Source organism: Trichoderma virens, assembly GCF_000170995.1.
Source record: "Trichoderma virens Gv29-8 chromosome Unknown TRIVIscaffold_76, whole genome shotgun sequence".
NCBI classification, from domain to species: Eukaryota; Fungi; Ascomycota; class Sordariomycetes; order Hypocreales; family Hypocreaceae; genus Trichoderma; species Trichoderma virens.
In genome coordinates, this window is record NW_014013673.1 from 21087 (window position 1) to 44214 (window position 23128).

General features: G+C 46.0%; 5 protein-coding genes across 5 annotated transcripts; 3 read left to right on the plus strand and 2 right to left on the minus strand.

The window, feature by feature from the left end:
* Nucleotides 1-320: 320 nt before the first annotated feature.
* On the minus strand, nt 321-2228 carry TRIVIDRAFT_192433 (uncharacterized protein; the record flags this gene model as incomplete). The annotated part of the gene is made up of 5 exons (XM_014099654.1): nt 321-377; nt 498-776; nt 807-1109; nt 1154-1714; nt 1989-2228. The coding sequence occupies 5 exons, from the start codon at nt 2226-2228 to the stop codon at nt 321-323; spliced, it is 1440 nt and encodes a 479-aa protein (XP_013955129.1).
* A 2168-nt stretch (nt 2229-4396) lies between these two features.
* Nucleotides 4397-6293, plus strand: TRIVIDRAFT_59399 (uncharacterized protein; the record flags this gene model as incomplete). The annotated part of the gene is made up of 4 exons (XM_014099655.1): nt 4397-4415; nt 4504-4696; nt 4753-4953; nt 5012-6293. 4 exons carry the CDS (start codon nt 4397-4399, stop codon nt 6291-6293), a joined length of 1695 nt encoding a protein of 564 aa, XP_013955130.1.
* A 2382-nt stretch (nt 6294-8675) lies between these two features.
* Nucleotides 8676-9248, minus strand: TRIVIDRAFT_153440 (uncharacterized protein; the record flags this gene model as incomplete). The annotated part of the gene is made up of 1 exon (XM_014099656.1): nt 8676-9248. A coding segment is annotated over one exon (573 nt), but the record flags the coding sequence as incomplete, so codon positions are not given.
* A 2444-nt stretch (nt 9249-11692) lies between these two features.
* Nucleotides 11693-13627, plus strand: TRIVIDRAFT_69949 (uncharacterized protein; the record flags this gene model as incomplete). The annotated part of the gene is made up of 3 exons (XM_014099657.1): nt 11693-11981; nt 12028-12187; nt 12259-13627. 3 exons carry the CDS (start codon nt 11693-11695, stop codon nt 13625-13627), a joined length of 1818 nt encoding a protein of 605 aa, XP_013955132.1.
* Nucleotides 13628-20283: 6656 nt separating this feature from the next.
* On the plus strand, nt 20284-21288 carry TRIVIDRAFT_192435 (uncharacterized protein; the record flags this gene model as incomplete). Its single annotated transcript, XM_014099658.1, has 4 exons — nt 20284-20395; nt 20464-20962; nt 21065-21112; nt 21204-21288. 4 exons carry the CDS (start codon nt 20284-20286, stop codon nt 21286-21288), a joined length of 744 nt encoding a protein of 247 aa, XP_013955133.1.
* Nucleotides 21289-23128: the final 1840 nt, after the last annotated feature.

Consider the following 23128-nt stretch of genomic DNA (forward strand, 5'->3'; position numbering starts at 1 on the left):
GCCGCCGGATTCGCCTTGGATTTACGAAGATCATCGTAGGCAGAGGCAAGAAATAGCAGAATATCTCATCAAAGGGGGTCATGTTGAAGAGAGTGTCTTGCTTGGCATTGGCTTACCCAGAAGATATCTCCCGGGAATGAAAAGGTAACAGAGTCGTGGGGTTTAGGATAATGGGTGGTATCAGATAGGGTATACGGCATGTAATTTGAGCATTGATTCAACATCTTTCTCGTTAACAGGTGCCCTCTATTTTCAATATATTACAAAGGACCGACGAAAACATACACATTTGTTGACTGTATTCCTGTTCACGATAAGATTTATGGCCCACAGTGTGACATGAAATGAACATATTTCACCTGCGAAACTCTCATAAGCTAGGTATGGAAGAGGTATGTGCCTTGTCGAAATGCTAGATGCTTCGAGTACACCATACTTCCACAAATATATCATATTAATGCACCCCTCTTGTCTGCTTCCGCGACGGTTTCGCGTGCTCTAGCCCTCTCCAGCCTATCCTCAGTAAGCAGATACTCGCGGGGGAGATCTACCATGTCGACCACCTCGCCCCCATCCTTGTGGCCAGGAATCATCATATCGACAACTGCCTTGGCGCAGAGGGCCGCGTTAGGCATGCCGCCGCCAGAGTACCCGGCACACAGCCAGAGTCCATCTCCACCACCGGCGCTGTCTGGCACAGGGCCGACCCAAGGCCAGCCGTCGCGGGAGAAGCCCATAATGCCTGACCATTCAAATGTCGGCTTGATATCTTGCTTCTGCAGGTGGATCTCATGCTCGCCTTGTACATTTCCTTGCTCGCGTATCGAGAGATCCATCAAGCCGCTCAGCTCCCCCTTAAGATATTGCGCCACTCCTTCGTCAATGGTGCTGTCATCCCACACGCCGAGTCCGTGACCCTCTGCGCGGATGCGTCCACCGCCGTAAATAAGTTCTGCACCAGGCGGAGGTCTTTGCACTAAGTAGTCATCCCGGCGGTCGTCGAGGTCAGACACGAAATAGAACGTGTGCCCAATATCCAGTGGGCCCTTGGCGGGCAGCGGCTTGAGGCTAGATACCTGACCCTTGACCGGCACGATAATATCTGCAAACTGGGGAAGCAGATGCGAAGTTACGCATTTGTGGCGAGGAGAACGTGGCGGGCCAAAATGTCGCCACGGGACGTGTGAACTGTCCAGCCTCCAGATGCTGCCTTGTCGTCGTTAGGGTGGGAGCTGGATAGTTTCGCTGGTAGGTCGACTCTTTTCAGACCGGTAACCGCGGTTTTCGTGTGTAAATTGAAGCCACCATCTGCCACTAGGCGTTCCAGCACAAAGGCAACAAGCTTATATGGCCAGAAGCTCGCAGCATTCTGCTGCACGACGGCGCCTTCGGCAGCACCGACTCGCAAAGCCTTCAATGTAAACTTCTCTCTCTCACCTTCCCGTTCGCATAAAGGAGGTTCGCCGTCCTCCTTCGTTACAACTATGATATTTGCACCAATATCCGGATTCTCTTGCTGGATCTTTTCAATAATCTTTTTTGTGGCAGCAAAGAGCTCCGGAGAATAATAGCCGTGCACGCCAGTTGTAGTGCGCCAATCGCAAGGAATTGAGTGCGATTCGACTAATTCCTTGAGGTAAGAGTAATTTCGATGCTCAAACTTGGCGATGTGCGGCGGTGAGGCGTAGTATCCTGGCTGACAATCACCACCATTCTGCATAACTATTAGCGGAGAACTATCAGAATACAGGGCAATTGTTCTTCTTCATCGGGGAGGGAGAGTTGGTATAGCACTTTGAGGATTTCTCGTGGCCATCTAAACGCAAATTGCCTTGGGGAGCGGTAAGAGCATCATTCCCCATCACACCACTTGCAGCTCGCACTGCTCTCGCGCCATCCACTCTCCCTACGCCACTAGATGGACTTTCCATTGGTGTATTACCTCGAGATTTGAATACCTCGAGATTTGAATAGAATAAAAGACTTACCCTTCCGGTAGCACCCCAGCATACCTCTCTTGCCTCAAGCATGACGACGTTCAGGTTGGAGGCCTTCCCCTTGATGAAGTGGGCTGCCAAGGCGCCAGTAATTCCGCTCCCGATGATGAGGACATCGGCAACTTGCGGCAAGTCTTCCGTGGTACGGTAGCCTTGGAGTTTCTTAGATGGTTCTGAAAGCCAGTATGACTTGCTTGGGTTGTCAACTGGTAACACTGCGGGGCTGTCCATAGTAAAAGCGGTACCAAATAGAGGATGTAATCCAGTAAAAGAAGGTAGTATGAGATATGTTACTCGCTTGGAAGGTGTCTTGGAAAATCAAGAGCCTTGTTTGTCTAAAATGACGAACGAATTCAATGCTTGTCTTCTTACTGAAGGCGGCTGGCAAGGCATCAAATATTTCATACAGGCACTTCCACACTGCGGGGTATAACCCCTCGTCATCACCACATGCAAGAGAGGGAGCACAGGTAAAGCCGTCAATTGGCAGAAGCGTAGCGAGACCTTGCTGGCTATAGCGAGCCTGTATCCAAGCTTGATGCTATCTGGATCCGTGCGTCAGATAATGGCAGCGGGGTGGAAGGCGAACCAGGTGGGGGAGCCAGAAAGCTGATTCCTCCCGCCTGCACATACCCTTCGTCAGAGGGCAAGCAAGAAAGAATGGCATCAAGTCGGATAAATGGGGCATCCCCGAGTGGTATACCGCGTCGTAAGCGGAGCAGCTCTTGCTTCTCAACTCGGCCGCGAGTATCAAGAGTTCAATTACATGAGGCTCATCGACTTCGACTGTCGGCCGGATGGTAAAGGTCCGACCCGGAAAAATCTCCAGCAAACACCAAAACCTCTCAATGGACAATTCTGCCGCTTTCCGCAGATGCTCGTCCTCCGCCGAGCATGTCGCTACAACTGTCACTGCGTATGACGTGAGGAATCAACAGGTAAGCCATACCGTCGCTCCGGCTGCGTGAGAGCTCAGTAGATAGAGCGTACTGATCCTATCTGCCTGGGGGACGATATAGTGTCAGATAATTATAAGTAGTATTTGTAATTATTCTGCCCAGCCTTGTCCCGTGATACGTCGGCGGAACCATATCCTCGAACTCCAACGTAGAGTGCACCATGATGCTTCTGAAACCGGATGACCTCCCATAGGCAAAGGCGACTGGTCGCCTATCCGCTGAACGCCATATGCTGGCACAAAAGTTTTAAGAGGTCGACCAGGATACTGTATGGCAAGAAAGCCAAAGCAAGGCGGTGGCCATGGAGGTTGGGACTTGGGGCAGAGAGATCAAGGAATTGACCCTAGAACTTGTCTATTTAGACTGGGGCAATTATGCAGTTGGCGAATAGGCTGCATGGTGGAAACGCCAATGTATATACCTTCCCATGAGAGCCTTCTATGTTTGTATGGAGGTTGATTAACCCATGGAGGCCTGATCCAGCTACGAATCTGCTTTGCAGCGTCTATACTGCAAAGTAGCTGCGAACGTACGATTTTGACTTATAGTCCAAAGTCAGGTCCTGATACCGAGTAAGCTATGCATGAATTATAAAATTGCTTGAATGATTTAAAAACGCTTATATATAGTAGTTCTCCTCATGAGCGCGATATTTGCCTATTTGATCTGATTAGTGCCAATATTATACAGGTTAGATTAAAAATGAAGATGAGAGGTTCAATAAACTTGTAACAGCTGGGCGCCACTATTATGACTTGGTGTAGTATAAGTCGAATAGAGTAACGCTAGAAACCGGACTCGTGTAAGGTTAATTTTGGAACCAAAGGTTTAAAAATTGGAACCTAGATATTGAACTACCTACCTATGATAAAGAACTCGACGGGACTCTGAAATGTCCCTGTGGTTGCATGTGACTATTCCGCACACTCAGTCGGTTAATAACACGCATGTAATTGGATCAAAGAGACACAGAGTTTCGGCTGCATATATTGGAACTGTAAATGGGAATGGCTTACATGATTTGATGCTTGTATGCTTACCATCTATCGTGACGCAGAATGATAGCGCGCTAATGTACGCTGGATGCCCAATAGGTCACCCCTAAGCTAGGATGGATGGTCAATAAGACATCCCTAAATTTGCCTAGTCGACGTCCTCCTGGTTTGGTCTATAAGCATTAAGGCTCTGTGCTGACGCTTTGTAACGCTTCGGGAAGGCAATCTTATTCTCAGCCTTGCACTCTCCTGCTCAGCTTCAGCTCTGAGAGCAAGTTATATATATTGGAGTGTGGGCCATCGGAGTGGATCATCGGCGTGGGTATTCGGCGTGGGTCTTCGGTGATCCCTTCGCTCGAGACTGTGTAGTAGATATATAGTTGAGGATAGGAATTGCTTCGAAAGCTTTTAGATCAGACTTGTCGTCAGGCTTCTTTCGAATAGAATGAACTATGCCGTCTCTAGTACAACTTGTCACATACTCCGCCTTTGCGGCGGTTCACCTACAACCAGTTCTGGGTAGTGTCGTTGCTCGTTCGGACGACATCACAGGGCGAGCACCGCTTTGTAAGAACATTCCAGGCGATGCGGGATGGCCAGGTACACAGGCCTGGACTCAGTTGAACCGCACAGTGGGCGGTCGACTTATAGCCACGGTTCCCTTGGCCGAAGTTTGTCATGCGCCAACCTATTCGGAGGCTGCGTGTGATGACCTGCGGAAACAATGGGGTTTAGCGGCTCTCGAGTAAGGCGGGTTCTATTATTATCCGCATTTCATATTGCTAATTGTCGTCTTGTTAGTGCGAAATATCCGACAGAGTTCATGTCGACCTGGTTTCAGAACAACACTTGTACTCCTCTCACAGACCCGTCGACGCCTTGTGTGCCTGGTGACCGCGCCGCTTACTCTATCGATGTGCGTTCTGCTAGCGACGCACTAGCTGGCTTGCAATTTGCAAGTAAACACAACATCCGACTAGTCATCAAGAACTCGGGACATGAGTATGTGGCTTGGACAAACCCGAATCGTGATATGCTCGGCAACTGACAAGAATCACAGCGTCCACGGCAGATCCACTGGCAAGGGTTCTCTATTGCTGTGGGTTCATAATCTCAAGTCCAAGAAGTTCATACCCTCATACAAGTCTTCCTTCTACAAGGGGCCAGCTGTTCAGATCGGATCTGGAGTGTCTGGTTCAGAAGCTGCCTCGTTTACATCATCCTATGGATACCGCATCGTGGCTGGTTCATGCGGAACTGTCAAGCCTGCCGGCGGCTACACACAGGGTGGTGGCCACTCTTTGCTCTCGGGGATCTATGGGTTTGGTGCCGACAACGTGCTCGAATGGGAAGTGGTAACTGCTAATGGCCGCCATCTGACCGCCACGCCTGTTCAAAACCCGGATCTGTACTGGGCTCTCAGTGGTGGAGGTGGCGGAACCTTTGCCGTCGTCTTGTCCATGACAGTTCGGGCATTTCCTGACGCAGACGCGTCGATTGCAAGCTTGATTTTTAACGTCTCCAAAGCTGGTGGCGTCGACAAATACTGGGAGGCTGTCCAGGTGTTCCAGGAGCAGCTCCAGCCACTGCTTGACGATGGCGTAGTCGCCGAATATCTCATCACCAACGACACATTGACCATGGGTCTTTTGATTGCACCGGGCGTCAAAAACGATTCGCTGGCCTCGTCCATGCAACCTCTTGTTGATGCCCTTACCAAAGTCTCGCCAACGCTGAATAAAGACTCCATGAGCTTTAGCGTATCTTATTGGAACCGCTACATCGAGCTGTATGAGACCGTTGTAGCGCCAGCGCTGGCTGCTGCAGTGTTTCCATATGCTTTCGCCGGTCGCTTTCTTCCACGCAAGATTCTTCAGACCAAGTCGACGGAATGGCATCGAGCTCTCCGCGCTGCCTTGTCTGATGGTCGTTATTATGGCAGCTTCGTGTCCTTGAACGTCCAGAACAAGAATCGAAGCCGCCTGGCGCCTCCAGTTGCAGCCAATGCTGTGCAACCAAACTTCCATACGGCGTTTAGTTCCATTGTCATCAACCCTACCGGGACCGAAAACCTAGACTGGCCCAGCGCGGAGGCGTTGCAGAACGAGATACAAAACAAGATCATGCCCATCCTGGAGAAAGTAGCGCCAGACGCTGGAGCCTATAAAAACGAGGCGAACTGGGCGCAAAAGAACTTTCAACAGGCATTTTATGACGGAACGTATCCGAAGCTGAGTAAAATCAAGAAGAAGTGGGATCCTGAGGGCATCTTTTATGGGATAACGAATGTTGGGAGTGAGAAATGGGCGACTGACGCTGCCGGAAGGCTTTGTCCTATTTGATTGGGATCCCATATGTCTATTAGACTAGCAGTATCTCTAGGAACATGTGTATCATATCAATGTTGGCAACTCCCGATGAGCTGCGCATCCGTGACTAGCTATTGCGTCTGACGGACGGTAAATCTCTTATCCTCTAATTCGCCGCTAGAAATTCTTTCGACCGGCGTCGTAATAAAACCATGCCATAAAAGTAGACATATTTTTACCCCGCTATTAAATGAGTTTCTTTTTTCTTTCAGTTGTCGAGACAAAGAGGAGACCAAATGTTTCTTCATCTAGCTATAGACAGATACCCAATATTCATATATTAACAACCCGACTCTGCAATCCATTTCTGCATCATATCAAAAGAAGCATCCGTGCCTCAACTGAGCCCAGTTCCCACTTCTGAATCACCTCGCCCTGCATTATCCCATGCACATAACACTCTCCTACAATCCTCCAAGCTCGCTTCCCCGCAGCCGTGATACATTTTCGAATCACAAAAGGTACGCCGGAGCCAAAAATCACGGCTACCCTATCTCCTGGCTCTGACTTCTGCGGTCCTAGGCCAAAATATCCCTTTCTCGTGATGAAAAACATTCGCCCCAGAGCATACTTCTCGATGCCTGCAGGTAGAGTGCCCTGTGGCACCAGACTTGGTTGCTGTTTCAAGATTTCATCCACAGCGTCGTAAGTCTGACGCAAGACTTCTTGATCTGGGGAATCTGCAACTGACTCGACACTTGACCTGATAAATCTTGTCTCTCTCTCTTTCGCCTGTTGCTTAGCGATTTCATCATTCTGGCGTCTAGATTCCCAATATGGATCAGAAATCACGTTTAACAGATCAAAAGGCCGATGGTAAAGGTCATAGGGCTGCTGGTGCCATGCTGATGCGAGCTTGTTTAACAGGGCTACGTATTCGGCGTCGTGGGGTGGAAATGCCCGCTCGCGTAGCTGAGGGTGGAGTTGATGCACGAATTTGGGGGCGTCGTCTTCCTGTTTCTCGTGGAGAAGAGACGTAGAGCGCTCGATAGCCTCGGTAACCTCGGCGATGTCGACCAAGCCTGTGGTCTTTGCCGTCACAGGAGGCTGACTCGATGTCCATGTCTTTGGAATTTCTGGGAGCCAATCCTCGTAACGTGGCTGGTTCTGCGGTTCGATCGTGGTCTTGTCTTCTATTGCTTGTCCCACAATCAAGGTCGACCAAAAAGCTTCCAATAGCTCGGCGTTATTAGGATACTTGTTTATTGAACTCCTGTTGGACACCGCAAGTTGTTTACAGCAACCTACTGCAACCATAAAATGGGTTGCATCAGCGAGATTTCTGTCGACATCTTCAACGAAACTCTCATGGCACACTTCGAGCTCATCCCACAATATGCCTTTAATCTGCAGACACTTTTCGTCCTTGATAATCTTGAAATTGGCGTTGACCGCTGTGGCAGTTGTGTAGAGTGGCTTTGCAGTGGAGTGCCTCAGCTCCTGCAGAAGCCATTTTTTCATCTTGCGCTCATTGACAAGTTCTCCTCGCTGTACTGCGTCGGGATTTTCCGGTACATTGGGGTTTTCATCAGCAACCACAAAGAGGAAGTCATCGCGAGGGAGTAGCGCTTTGATTTGTTCTTTGATGTCATCGGGGAAACGGCTGTGGAATGCAAAATGCTCCGGAATATCGTCTAAGCTTTTTATGACTGAGGAGCCAGTGGCAGACCATTCTAGTCGCTTGATTCGGCGTTCTCGCATTTTTTCAGTCTCGGCACTATTTACCAGAGGAGACACGTAGTATCTAACTTGTTTATCTTCTCTAGTTCCATCAGCGCGAATCGGAGCTCTGGGCTCTTCAAAATGAGGCTCTGCCCACCAGGGAACGTCGAAGTAACGCTGAATGTTTCGAAAAGGCAATGGTAACGAGCCGGGTGGAACGGACCAATCCGGCACCCATGACGGTATGTCTGGGCTACCATTCACGCAATGGCGCAGCACCTCTAGTCCGGTCTCATTAGACAGCATCTCTGTGGCGAAGTCGACGTAAACCTCCTCCACAGACTGGTCATATCTTGTTTGAAGTCGGCGTGAAGGCAATATTGTAAACATGTTCCAGATTGCATATATCTTGTCCCGCCCGTTTGTGGCCAAGAAGTGTCTATACCGGCAGATCAGATCAAACAAAGCCTTGGGCGTTGGCTGGTTCGAAAGGTAGTTTCCAGCGCTGTCGCGCAAACTATCAAGCTCCAGAATTTCCGTAATAGTTGGGAAAACTTGTCTCTTGTCGTCTTGGTAAGCCTTCATGCGAGCAGCGGCAACTACTACGGATATCCACGAAACGCGGGCATGGCCGCAGATAATCGATGCTTTTTCCAGCTTTTTCCCCATTGCGCCGGTAGTAAGTTCTTGTACTATCCAGATGCGCCTCCACCATGGGCGTTCAAGCAAACTCTGCATAGCTTGCCAAGCGTTGTTTGGTATATTGGGCATCTTGTCATAGGCAGACTCACGGCCTAGATAGTCGATCCATTCCATTGCCAGATCGCTATCGGATGATGACTCTCCAAGCCAGATAATTAGCGCCCTGGCGGCTGAGTAGATCAAGTTCATCATTGGGATCTGATGGTTTTTTTCCAAGAGGTCCTTTTGATTGATGCATATTGCATCTATCCATAGGTCGGCATCTAAACCCGCCTCCTGGTATTCTTCCAAGAATGCGTACAAATTTTCGGTAACTGGAAACTTTATTCCATTGATGATGATATCTTTGGTAATTGAAGTCTGGCCCCAGGTATACGACAGGGCTTCAAAAAAGGGGCCTCCAGCCTTGATGTCAAGTAGGCGACATTTGATCAGCGAAGCTCGAATCTCTGTTGACCCCGCGCCCGACTCTAGCCTCAAAAGACGGATCTCAAGTTCGTTTAACGGGAGTTGCTGGTAGAGCAATTCAGAGCTCCCAACACCATTTGGACTTTGCAAGGACATTTTGAACGAATTAGACTGACTCTGTCAATGTTTGCTATCTTCTCAATTATATAGCGAAAAGGGTAGAATATGCGTCCTATGGTTGTAGAATCATGTTTTGACGCAGATGCCACTCTGAAATGAGGATCGAGTAGTTGAACTAGGCAGAAACAATAGACACAGCCTCAAGCATAGTTTCCAACTACGCCCATTATCACAATGTGATAGAATAAAATAGGTGTGTTGCCAATCTACTCTATTGGTTGGTTTCCATTTGCAAATCATGCCACAATAATGCCTCGTTGAACGCCTGCAGAATAGACTTGGCACTGTCAGCCCAACTGCCGGTGTATGTGCAGGCGGCAATAAGCCTGTCAGCTCCAGCTTCAAATCCGCAAATAACCAGATTTAGTAACCTCCGAAGTATCAATCCCACTGCGCTACAATTAGGAACGCTTGTTTTCTCTTTTTAGATGTCTAGAACCTGATCTTAAGGACCTAGTCTGCAAGTATCTTGGTAGAATCTTGCACACCATGTGGTTATACTCGCTATATTCCTGATTAAGGTCTCAAGGCGAAGATGCAAAAAAAAAAAAAAAAAAAAAGTTAGTAATGTAATAATGTACCACTATAGCTTTCTTTTTTGTTCCTTTCTGTCTCTTTATTTCTTTGTGTATGTTGTACTATTCAGCAGACAGCGAGTGTGGTTTTAAATAAGATGACGCGCACATACTCTCAAATCATTTTTCTACGCCTTTTGAATCAACATTCAAGTTGTTACACCCCATCTGTTCTATTCAGAAGCAATACTCTGGTATTACAAGCTTACCCTCTAGCGTAGTTCGAATACTTGGTATGTATCTTGGCATCTTATTCACGTGGACAATTTTGCATCAATCTTAGAACTGACAATAGAGGCAATATTGAAACTAGGAGGGACTAAACTAAAAGGAAATTCATTCTGTTCGACGAACTGGTAATATTGAATCTAATTGTTCTACCGTTCTACCAGATGTTTTCAGCCTCAAATACCGACCTTTGCGCTGGTAGATTACCCGTACTAACTGCACCATTGATGATTCCGAAAGGGATAGAGCACGCCTTACTGGAACATGGAGCGAATTTTTGAACTCTGCTGATTTATAATGAAATAGATGCGGGTTGTTAAAGGTTTTTTTTTTTTTTTTTTTTTTTTTTTTTTTTTTTTTTTTTGGGACCTGTGGACTGTGATGAAGTGGCCAACGATGAGTCAACAAGATTGCATTAACCCCAATGAATGCTGTCAATTCATGGGTTCGTGCCGCTCGCGATGACGGAAATTCAACTAGACGAAGATTATCAGGCCACATATACGGAGTAGCTCACAGAGATTTTAATTTTGCATGTGCGCGGAGGGGAAGCAAGCAAGTAAGCAAGTAAGCCTAGATGTTTTAACTCGCAAATATCCATTTGGCTAATAGGACTTCCTTAGTGCTCTTATAGCGAGTAGTCATCACGACGCTATCAATCCTGGATAGCGGATCTCATTAATCAATCGAGAAGAGAGAAACATTACCGCCGATGCCTGTTGATGAGTGGAGGAAATGCCCATCATCTGTAAACAGATACTTCGTCGCAATAGAGAGATGAGAGTAAAGCGGTGCGGAATGTCGAGCCGAGCCGCCGCTAACGGAGAAAATGGAGCGATTCTTAGTGAAGCTGAGCTATAGCTCTTAATCTACAGGTGAGGAGATCAGCGGTGGTGAGAGCAACAGTTGCATAGTTTTAAAATGGGAGAAGAAATTGCCGAGAGACTAAACAAATTACTTAAGAAGATAGCGAGGATGGCACAGTTTACTACTGAGAGCAAATACTGAATGTAAGAGCCTTGGTGTATACGAAGACGCTTGTATTCTCTGTGCTTCCCAAGCTTATGGCTCTTATAACAGCGGGTGAAAAGGAGCGTTCAAGCTAAGCTCTTGGCTATTTCCAAGTTTATGGTATTAGATGAGAGGCGCTTGCAGCATCGAGTGGCGAGAGACTTGCGCCAATTATTGAAACTTGGAAAGACCGCTGTCAATCCTAACCTTAGGATGGCTAATACATGGCGGCAAGATGGCAGAAGAGCGTTACGTTGCATATAAAGAGAAACACGCTAAGTCGCGACTTAAGTGTTGATAACTTGTTCTGGTTCAGAAAGACCCATCAGCTATTTGCTACCTCTAACCAATATTGAAGTTAGTCCCAATCCTTCGTGTTATCAATCAGCAAACCGGCTGAGAGTGATCTGCGGCCTGGTTTTACATGTAGTATTACTGCTTGAGCTCAGCATTAAATAAATGCAGCGCCAAGGCCCCTAGAAACGGCAGTTTTTGTTCCATTCACATCTACGGAGTATTTTCTGCTCGTGTTTGCATGTCATTCGCTCATTAATCGGTTGGATTGGTCAGTGCAACAAGGATACGTATGGCATCCATATGCCAAACATGGAAGACAACCATGAATTACGCGATCTTGAAGTTCCTTCTCCCGGGCATGACCTTGAGCACCTTCTTGGAAACGGCGACGAAGAGTCTCCTCCCATTGCTGACCATAGCTCTGCCTCCGCAATAGCACCACCAGACAAGCCTCCAACCGCGCGGGTGCAACCGCCAAGCCGGCGTCAGCGCCTGCGCTCAAACTGGCATTCGATAGCTTGGAAGGTGGAGATTCTTAGCTGGATTGCCAGTGCCTGCTGCTTTGTTGCCCTTGTTATTACCCTGAGAGTGTTTGATGGTCATCCCCTGCCTCAGTTGAGATTTGGTATTACTCCTGGCGCCAGTCGGCGAGTTCTTCTTGGAGATATCCTTTGGTTCTGGAATTGGACAGCTAAAGTGGCTAAATGCGCTGCAAAGGACACCCTTGGCTGACTTTCACGTCATTGACGAGGCCAGCAGAGGGGCTTGGGGGAGCGCAGTGCTCATTGCTAGTCGCAGAGGCGGGTAAGCATGACACCTGCATTCATATGTACTTTACTGGGCATTAATATCGTTTCTTACTCTGTCTCTCGCAGTTTGATAGCTTCTCTGGGTGCTTTTATCACCATAGCTGCTCTGGGCATCGGCACCTTCGTTCAACAGGCCTTGAACTACGATACCATCTACCCGGCCTCTGGAAATGCACTGATTCCTATTGCACAATATATGAATGGTGTCGGTACGGCGCCCGTTGGCAATGGAGGGACCACAGCTAATGTCGATTCCGTGCTCACTTCAGCCCCTTACCTGGCCTTCTTTAACCCTCCGAGTACCAACTTCACCGCAACGGCACACTGCAGCACTGGCAATTGCACATGGAGCTCTTATCAGTCGTTGGGGTTCTGCAATACCTGCAAAAATTTGTCGCGGAAACTCAAAAGAGATAAAATACGCATCATACCTCATAACCTTACTGACGAGGCTTACGACACAAATGTATACACTTTGCCGAATGGTTTTGGACTGACTGGCATCCAGACAGGGCAAATGAATAACCAAGTCGATTCATCCATCACAAACGGCGTACTCAACGTATCCACCACCATTACACCGGATGACTGGAGCTCCGTCGCGTTTCCACACAATGGGTCAGTGTTGATAAGCGTTTTCGCTGTTGCTGCTGCTCCTGGCACAATCCCCGAGCAGCCAGACCAGACCAGAGTGCCATCCGAAAAGATGACGGGAGGGATATATGCGGCCCCAGTAGCCTTTGAGTGCATGTTGCAATTTTGCGTTCGCAACATGAGTGCCGTCTTTGCTAACGGTACATTACACGAGACGGTCGTTTCGGTCTGGACAAACGAAACACAAGGCATTGTTCCCGAAAATGAGCATTACATTCTGCGTCCACCTCATGCAGGCGAATTCCGTGTCTTGGCCATTTCAAAGGTCGCGACCGGCCTGTGGCTCAATTCCCTACTTAGTGGAAGTGCACATTCAAGCCTGATCGACTCACTCGAATCTTCCGCTTCTTCGGATCTAGCTCAAATAATGAGAACGGCGATGAACAGCTCAGAGATGGGATTTACAGACTTGATGGACAATCTGGCCAATAGTCTATCCCTCAGCCTTCGGAGTGCATCGTACCAGCCATCACCTATACATGGTAAAGCTTTTGCTCCAGTTAGCCACGCCGTTGTGACGTGGGAATGGCTCATTCTACCTGCATTCGAATTGGTGGCCTCTCTGGTATTTTTGGTAATAGTAATGATGAAAACGAGAAAGGCGGGTCTGGTACCGTGGACTAACAATATATTGGCCGTCTTCTTTCACGGGTTTGATCAACGACCTATGATGCCTGGCATTGATGAGGGTGAAACGGCCATGGAAAAGGAAGCTCACGGATTGCTTGTACAATTTCAAGCAAGAGAAGAGGGCGGCAGGTTAATCACTGTGAATAGATAGCTTTTGCGTACGCGGAGAAACTGCTCCGTATATAAGCGATACAATTTGGAACTCACTCACTCACGACAAGGTGTGTATAGCGCTTATGATAGATCGCTCGTTCAAGCGCCCAGGATTCAATTGCTCTCCCACGGCAGACCTCATGGCCTGTTGAGGCGTAACGGAGGCGAATCATTCACAATCCGCCCCCAAAAGGATCGCCACTGCTGCCCCAAAGACCGCGGTCTAAACTATATCAAGCAATTGCAGGATCAAAATCCTTGCACCCAAATCACAATGACGCGTCTATTTAATATGTGAAATTATTAATTCGCGCAGGAGAACATAAAATCCTGGTTTTGCATTAGCTCAGTTGTGCTTCGAGGAGGCGATGCTTCACTGGGCCTTTCAGTGATCACTAGTTACGGCTATTCATTTAGCGCTATTAAAGAAAGTGCCGTGATTGCGAATTTTAATTTAGGGAGATGATATATACATTGAAGGGTAATTGGTAAGATACATGTAGCTATTGCCTGCCTTCGACAAGCCAAGTGGATAAGAGAGATCATATAGCTGAGTAGTAATGCACTCAGTAAAGAACATATATTCATGTACGCAAGGAGATTGCCTAACTAAAACAGCCACGAATAAGACAAAGCGTGCTGAAATGATATTGACCATTGGCTGTGTATTCTCAAGCCATCAAGAAGGTGGTAACTCGCAGAAAGAATCCTGAAGAATTTGGACACTTGTGTCTTGTTTCTTCTTAGGCTTATTAGTTGGGTTATGTCTGGACTGGTGGAACATTAGAAGACGCACAACCGAACAGCCTCGTTGGTGTTGCACAAGTTGAAGATGGTGTTAGATATAGGGTCTAATATTTGGCTAGCTCGTGCCAGAAATTAATATCATTATTCAGGTACAATCATGATCAGAATGAATTTGCCTGCTAGTCCAAGAATGAGCAGCGACAATTGTTTTTTTTATCGTTGATAGAAGTAATTCACTCTTGGCTCGTCAAGATTGCACTCTATCAGCGCCGCCCCATCATCTCTAGGCCAGAACAGAGTCTCATCCTTCGCTAAGTAACAGCGCTCAATACTAATAGTCCCAATCCAGTCTCGAGGGATAAAATACTGTCGATCGTATGACTCTATCGTGCCGCTATGTGTTGCCCAGTCAAGGAAGTAGGTGCAAAGCCACAAGTTATGATCAAGGAAAACCAGTCTGGATCCTGGCAAAATCCCTAATGAGACTTTGATTTGAGAAGATATGCTGGCTAGGGTTTGCAGATAGCCCAAAGTTGAGGGCAGGCGGATGCTAGGGACGTTCATGGCTAATACAGCGACTACAAAGACGAATACTTGTCGATTAGTATTCCTGTTAACAGTCTTCACATTTACCTGGATATATTCAGCATCACGCGAGAGAATCACACCGATCACTGATAATTCGAAATGACCGCCTTCCAATGTCGAGAATTGTTCAAAGTCTGTCACCAGGGCGTTCATTGCGAAATTAGATAATCGGGATACCAAGCCCAGCCGAGGAAGCCCAAAATAAACCAAAGAATTGATCTTTTCGAGGCCAAGCCAAGTATAACTCAGAACATCCACAGGCCCAAAGGCAAGTAGCAGGTTTGGCTGTGTAGGATGAGGCAGCCATCGACGGACACTACCAGATTGGAGATCACAACACGATTGCTGTGTGCCGTCCCTGATAAGGCAAACATAGCCCTTTATTCTTGTTTTCATTCTATATTAAACTTCTTTGTTGATCTTATTTAATTGTTGGGTGGCCAATTATGCAAACTTAATTGAGAAGTATAAGTGTCCCAAAATCCCCAAGTCAGAGCGAAAATCCCATCCCTTCGTGCTATTCTTGCTGGATGATGGCGATGCTTGAACGTGATGTGGGGCTAGAATAAAACTAGAACTAATTTAATGATCTCCTCTATTATATCGAAGCAAATGTCACCTGCAATTAAAACCATTTACACTCTAGCTAGCCCCTCATCGTATCCATGAACAGGAGAGAATCTTTTTTTTTTTTTAAAAAAAAAAAAAAAAAAAGACCGGCTCCCATATCTACCTAGGTAGATAGCCAAAGGTGTCCCTGTTACCTCTTAATTTTTATTTTCCATGTTCACATACCACAATGCTTCAATCCAAGAGCAATTCGCAACGGAGACAAGGGCCGTTACTCTACCGCTGATATGCTGAGCCTAATTTTCACGAACGATATTCTCACGAACGAAAGCCATTGCCAACTCTTGGTAGGTACTCGTATATGCAGATTTTGCTGACTTGACAAATCGTCTACATGCAGCTGGTCTTTTCAACGTTGATATACTATCTCTCTCTCCCTTCGTAGCTGGCTTCAATATACCATATGATCTTTTTGACTCCGTTGACAGGGGTGACTCGGGAAACACAGTCTTCATGGTGAGGGCCATTCTCACACTGTTTATCATGAGACCCCAGTGGAAACATATTTAATTTTCTGACTGCCGTGATGGCAAATACCTTACCTATATGTGAAGGTTTTCAAGTATGAGAAAATAGGAAATGAAGGTGAGCACTCGGTGGATATTGACTATGTAACCAACAAGCGCGTCCACGCGCCGATGAACACAATCTCAGACAGATGATCCAACAGCCCGAGGAACCTTCAAACATCGACCATCAACCAAGAAGTATAGTCACAGATTTCTCGCACCACAGTCAATTTATAATTGATCGTGGCGCGTAAACAACCGCGATAGTCATCGCCCCTGTACACAGATACGTAACCCTCACTATACACGCCGACACACTCATCTCTTGTGCGATTCATCTTCTTAGCCATCCATTCCTACGTGGGGATCATTTCTTTGGCCGGCCTGGCCTGCCTCGTCCACAGCTATTTATATGCCGCATTATCCTGGATATTGCGTCCGGTACGCTGCTGTCCACGCTGTGCCCACAATAGCAGAGAAAGTGCACAACAGCGTCGCAGGGCTTCTTGCGTTGTAGGTGATTACGGAACTTGTCCTTGCGGAGTAGTTTCTCACATCGGCACCGAATGACAGATAATTGATGACGTTTCGTAGTTTCAAGGTGGCGTCGAAAGTCCTTTCTCAGACCAAAATCGGCGTTACAAGTTCCGCAGTGATAGCGTTTGCCTCGTGGGTGTTTCAGCTCGACGTGATCCACAAACTGGCTTAAACTTAGAAAGGTTTCGGCACAGAAGTTGCAGACATGAAAGGTGAACTGTCCAGGTGACAGCGTTTGAATTGGTGTTGTAGGCGATGTGGGACTCAGATTCAATGCCACTTGCAAATCTGGATTTGTGGAAGTTGTTGACAGCAAAGTATATGTATCTGGTCCAAGCGAACTTGTAGTTTCGCTTTTGAGAGTGAACGAACTAATAATAGGAATGGACGACTGTGAGGATAAGTCGGGGTCGTCATCATGTGTAATAGCAGAGGAGACGTCGCCTTCGGTGGCAGCAGGCCATAGTTGGCATAAATTGCCCCACGGTTTGACGGCGTCATGCCACTCGTTAGATCTGGGGGTGTCTCCGGAATATACTTCTAAGTCTTCTAGGTACCATCTGAGATTGTGTTCATCGGCATCGTATACGCGCTTGGTGGAGTGATCGCCATTGTGACTCTGAATGTTCCACAAGCCGGTGAGCCCGGCTGCTTAGGAACGCGCAGAAGAAAAAAAATCAAGAATCTTAATGATCAGCTCCATATATCGCTGGCATGGAGCCGAAGGCTGTTTGAAAATTTATAGAAGCTAGAGAGTCGCGATATTAGTCGAATTAAGCATCTATAATTCAAAGCACAGCCATTAAGTTACAATGCACATTCCTCTCTCTTCCATCGACAACTTGCGCACATCAGATTTAGACTCACCAAGGTAGCCACGAAGGGCGAGCTCCACGAAGGGCGAGCCCCGAGACACTACAACGGAGTGAAAAAGCAGAGATTCAAGGGTAGAAAAGGGTAGATAGGTACAAGTCACCGGTAGATATAGGTCGCACTACTGCTGGATTAGGCTTAAAAGAGGGCCATTTTCCTGATTCGCTGCCGCTTGTGGCACAAGGGCCGTTTATCTAATTGGTCACTATGCATGCACATATTTATTATTGAGGCTGAATTAGGCAGCAATTAGCTAGCTAGAAATATTTAGTACAAGAGGAACTACATATGACTGGAATACGGAGTAAAGGAGATTCATTTAAGGCTGCCCGGATTATATGCTTTCATGCCCTACTTGTATAGCTGGCCCCTTGGTAATTTTAGCAGCTCGGACGAGGGCCTATTTGCTGAATGGTCAGGATACAGTCGTCTATGGTGCTATGGACCGATGTCAATTGTTTTTGTCTGCCGTTGGGTTGATGAAAATAAATTGGTGGCAATTCCAAAGTGCCAGATATGAGGGCCAATTTTTTGACTGGCCGGTAAGAGTTTGACAATTCGCAGTCGCAGAACATTATACCTAGCCCTCGTGGATAACTTAATATTTGCTCCAATTGAGAAAATGGCCCTCACTACATGTTAATATGTATATTGACGTCTCACTGAGAATACGCTCAAGGAATTTTAAGCTCCAACCTATTGCTTAAAAGCTGATGGTGACTTCATAAAGTATAGCCCTGGCTTGTTTTTGATAGTTAGAGTTTACTTATATAGTACAACCGTTTGAATAAAGAAACTTTCCATACTCCTATGGGGTAGGGTTAATTCATATTGTATGAGAGAAGTCCCGCTCTTTTTTTTTTTTTGACGCCTTTTCTTGATATCTACGAACAATTCATTATATTTTGGCAATCTTGGCATTATGAACAGAAAATCATGTACCAAGAATACTAGTACACGCAACTTAATTTCTCTTATGGTCTCTGTTTATACTTACTTCTATGATAGGCGCACAGAAAGACTTGGTTCGGCACTCGAATCACGACTAGCTTGAAATTGAATATCACAGTCAGCAAGTGAAGATCCATGGGTATTAGTCAGATGCATAATAGGCTCGCTTGAATATGTAGACACTAAGAGTATTGTTGTCAATGATAAAAAAGGAGACACATTAATAAAGTTCGCTACTCAAGGGTCTGTCTGGAGTCTCGCAGAAATGCCCGATAAGGAATGTTTAGGGACTACAGAGACGCAGCATTAACTAGAAATTACACTTGGCTGCTTTACGACGAACTTCTATAGAAAAAACATAGCGTTCTAGCCCAGCTAAGAACAGTTATATCTTTATTAAACAATTATCTATATTAAATTAAAAGATTAGTATTAGATTAATACAGCTGCGGTAGAGAATAAGAGGTAGTAGTATATTTTTATTAGATATAGTAAATGAATAAAATACAAAGAAGTAATGACTTAGTATAAGAATATACTATGAGAAAACCTCTTATTTTACTTAGGAGGGAAATTACTGTTAGACAGACCTAAGTAGAGGCTAGATATAAGAGCTGTATAAGCAATAATATGTTTATAATGGCCACAGGCTGTCTCGATAACTAACTCCCATTACCTTCCCTAATACCTTTTATTTCACCTTATGCTACTTTAAGCTGGCGTTACTTCAGCTGCTGTAGATAGGACGTTAAACACTTAGAAAAATAACTCTAAGCTAGCCTGCGGATAATTAATACCTAATGCGCAAGAAATCGTAGAGAGACAGGACATTAATAATAAAGAGCCGGAGCTAGATTGTGCTAATATATGGGATATTTTAAGGAAATATTATAGCTTAGCAGCTATTTATTTAACACAAATTAATAGTTGCCCTATTGGAGGAGACTCCACCGGGCGTAATAAAGTGTGCGTGTGTGTGTGTGTGTGGGTGGCAAAGAGTCGATTCAATACCCTAGAGCCTTGTGATGCGGCTATGATAATGCGACGCTGCTGGCAACTATAGCCTTACTCTGGACCTCTCCTCCGTCGATATTCTTCATGCGGTTCTTTCCCATACCTGGGGACCGGGCGGGGGTCGTCTTCCTGGACCTGGCAAAGCCGCCAGATGATTGGCAGCGCAAAGAAGATTACTGACGGTAATACCAGCAGGTGAATAGTTTTAAGATATTATTATCTCCTCTTAAACTAGTCTCTATCTTGCCTATAAAGAGGTTGGCTAGTTGGCATTAATTTATGAAAACCCCCTCCTACCGTTTTTGCAGGTACAACGATCTATCCGCCTGATTTGAAGTTCATCTGCGCGTCCCAGTATCGCACTGTGATGAATTATTGGCGTTAAGCGATCCGAGCTATCCGATAAAACTCTTTCGCAGATGTTCGATAAAGTTCAATCTGTGGTCGAGGCATATTCCAGTCGTTGTTTTACTGGATGCACACAGCGTGGATGTATAGCCTTGCTCTGCCGATAGAGTTCAACTTGTGGGGTTAAACAGATGGCTGCCGCCTCGCACATATAAAAAGTAAATATAGGTGTTCCCGACCAGTCGCTCGTGTTACGGATGCGGGGCAGAGCAACGGGCGTTTAACATCTGCCGATCAAATAACCTTGTGATCGCAAGTTCTTCGGGGTCAACTATGAACGCTGAGTTACATGGCGGTGGCTGAAGTATTACTAGTTCGTCGTTGTATAAAAGACTGCGAGCCGGGCGACACAATTAAATGTGAGATCGGGATTGTAAATTCACGAGCCGGCTCTATAATGGATATTCAAAGCAAGGCTTGCTGTACCCGGCCGCCGGTAACTCTCACCGGAGGCTACGATAGCTATGAGCTTAAGGGAAGATACACGGAGTACAACGGTCTGAAAACTTGTTAGTATTATTCTTCCCTGCTCACCTGGGCTATTTAGTTGAAGGTGTTAAAACTTACCATCCAACAGACGAGACTGGTGACAGTGGTGCAAAGAGGGGAATATTCGTCATCTATGACGTTTTTGGCCTCTATATTCAGTCATTGAAGGGTGCTGATATATTGGCACATAACTACGATGAATTGCCTGATAGCGCGGGCAAATTTCAAGTCTTCATGCCCGACTTTTTTGGCAGCCACCCACAAGATTTGCAGAATTTCCCACCCAAAACACCGAAGCAATTCAAAGCCATTTCCGACTTCATGAACGGATATGGATATCCTCCTAAGACAGTTCCGTTAATTGCTCCCATTTTGGCCGATATCCAAGCAAAGCATCCGGAGATCAAGTCATGGGCTATTGTTGGATTTTGTTGGGGAGGAAAGATAGCCTCTCTGGTATGCCAGAAAGGCACTGCATTTAAGGCTGCTGCACAGTGTCACCCTTCGTTACTTGACACAGAAGATGCGAAGAAAGTGGCTGTACCTATGTGCGTATTGCCTAGCCAAGACGAGGTCCCCAAGGTAACGTTCAAATTATGATGCGCCTGTTAGCATTGCACTAGAGGCTTATGGGAATACTAGCTCATTGATGAATGGTTTGGACACCTCCAAGCCAATAACCCGGGCAGCTATTTGGAATATTTCACTGACCAAGTTCATGGATGGATGACTTCTCGGTACGTAATCTGTGTTGAAATTCAAGAATAATTGAGCTGCAACCTTGTGTGTACACGTCAACAAGACGACGCTGATGGAAGAGAATAACAGCGCCGATTTCAACAATGTCCACAACTACGAGGAGTATCTTCGTGGGTATCGCATTGTTCGCACGTTCTTTGCCCAATATTTATAAGTTCTCAAGTTGCTATACTTGGTGATGCGTAAGGCCCCACATGGGATTGAGCGCGTGCCCAGAGTCTACAAGTGGCGGCTTTAATACTCCAATGAGCATGCTCATCTCGTACAAGAGGCTTGATGACAGTGCATGCAAGACCTCTAATCATCTACTGACTTTTTGAATTTTACCACCTCGTTTGATATTGCCTTGTGTCTCTGAGGATTTGGCTATCTCATTCATGACTGACTCTGTCAGGAGAAAACTAAAAGCGACATCAAGTTAGTTACTTGGCGCAGGATCCTTGTTGATCCTGGTAGGTAGATCTTTCGGTATGCTTTTTAATAAAAAATTGGAAATTGTTATTTTCTGTAGCTTTTCTCTTCCTTTGCATCAAAGATATAGGATATTTGGTCTATGTAACTACTTTTAAACTGTGGTTTCTCTAGCAGACTTCGAGTAAGATTGAAATACACACAAAAGGGGAAATAACTACCAAATAGGTAAAGGCATATATAACTTTTAGTGATGTTAGTAAACCCAACTCGGGTAACTGGCAGAGTTATCCTGAGATTCTCCATATGTAGTAACCTACTAAAACATCCTCAGAAGGGCACATAAAGGATAGAGTAGTAGATAAGAACCTATATGGCCTATCTAACCTGAGGTTATCCGTAATATTGCTAACGCAGGAATATAGTTGTAAACAAGTATCTCTGCTGGATGCAGTACAAGTGACCGTCCGGAACGTGAAATAGAGAGTCCAACTCCATAATACCGAGTAGTTCTCCGGAGACTTTCCCGCTTGCCTAGGAGTACCGGGCCAATTAAGCTTATAGCAGCAACATTTAACTTGCATATTCTATTTGTCGACATCTTGTAAGCTAAAAACTCACTGTTTGTACTATACGTAACTATAGCTAGCGAAACAACTACAAGTCATTGTATGGGAATAATAAATACACACATATAACGAGATTACAATAATGATGATATGCTTTTAGAGAATTCGGACTGTAATTGTGAACTTAACCTCGATGTTCATTGAGGATAACAAAATAGGCCCATTGGCAACGAGTAGTCATTCGTTACCATCAATTACATGGCCAATGTACACTGTATTCTCTAGTATCTAACTACGGCAATTGCAATTTTTCGAACCATCGCCACAATTACGTCTTCTCGAATAAAGGAGAAAGGACGGTGTCGCGGCAGCTGCACATTTCAAAAGACAATCCTGGACAGTTCTCAGTGGGAAGACTTGAATCATTGCCAAACGGTGGTGCACGTGTTTACACATGTGCAATATTTGTCAATGGCTATATATATCCAAGTTATCACATGCTTTGAGGGTAGATACGTCTCTTCCTTTACAACTGACTTCAGCAGATTAAGCGACCACTTTGGCTTTGTCGGTATGGGTGACTCAGTATATACAGCTATGAAGGTCTAGGCTGCGGTCAGCATGTACGCCACGAACCCTCAGTGTAGAGACGCATTATTTGTGGGCAGCCTTGAAAGCAGATACATCTCTAATCTATCGAAATATGCAAGCAGGAAAGAAACTTGCATTGCGGTCTCCAACAACCCCGGGATGAAAACTCCAAAGGGATTCTCCCAGCTGGGCTGGCAATGAAGCAACTTCCTGGAGTTTTTCAGGATATGCCATCTCTGATACATGAACTACTGTCTGCAAGCTCAGAATCCGCGTCGAGAGTTTCAACTCCATAATGGTGGACGGTGAAGGCGATTCCAGTCGAGAACAATCCCGCCTCTACTCACCATAAGGCATGGAAGACTTGTAGCTTTTACCCGATTGGAAAATGTAAGTACGGAAAAAGTGCAGAAATCTGGATGT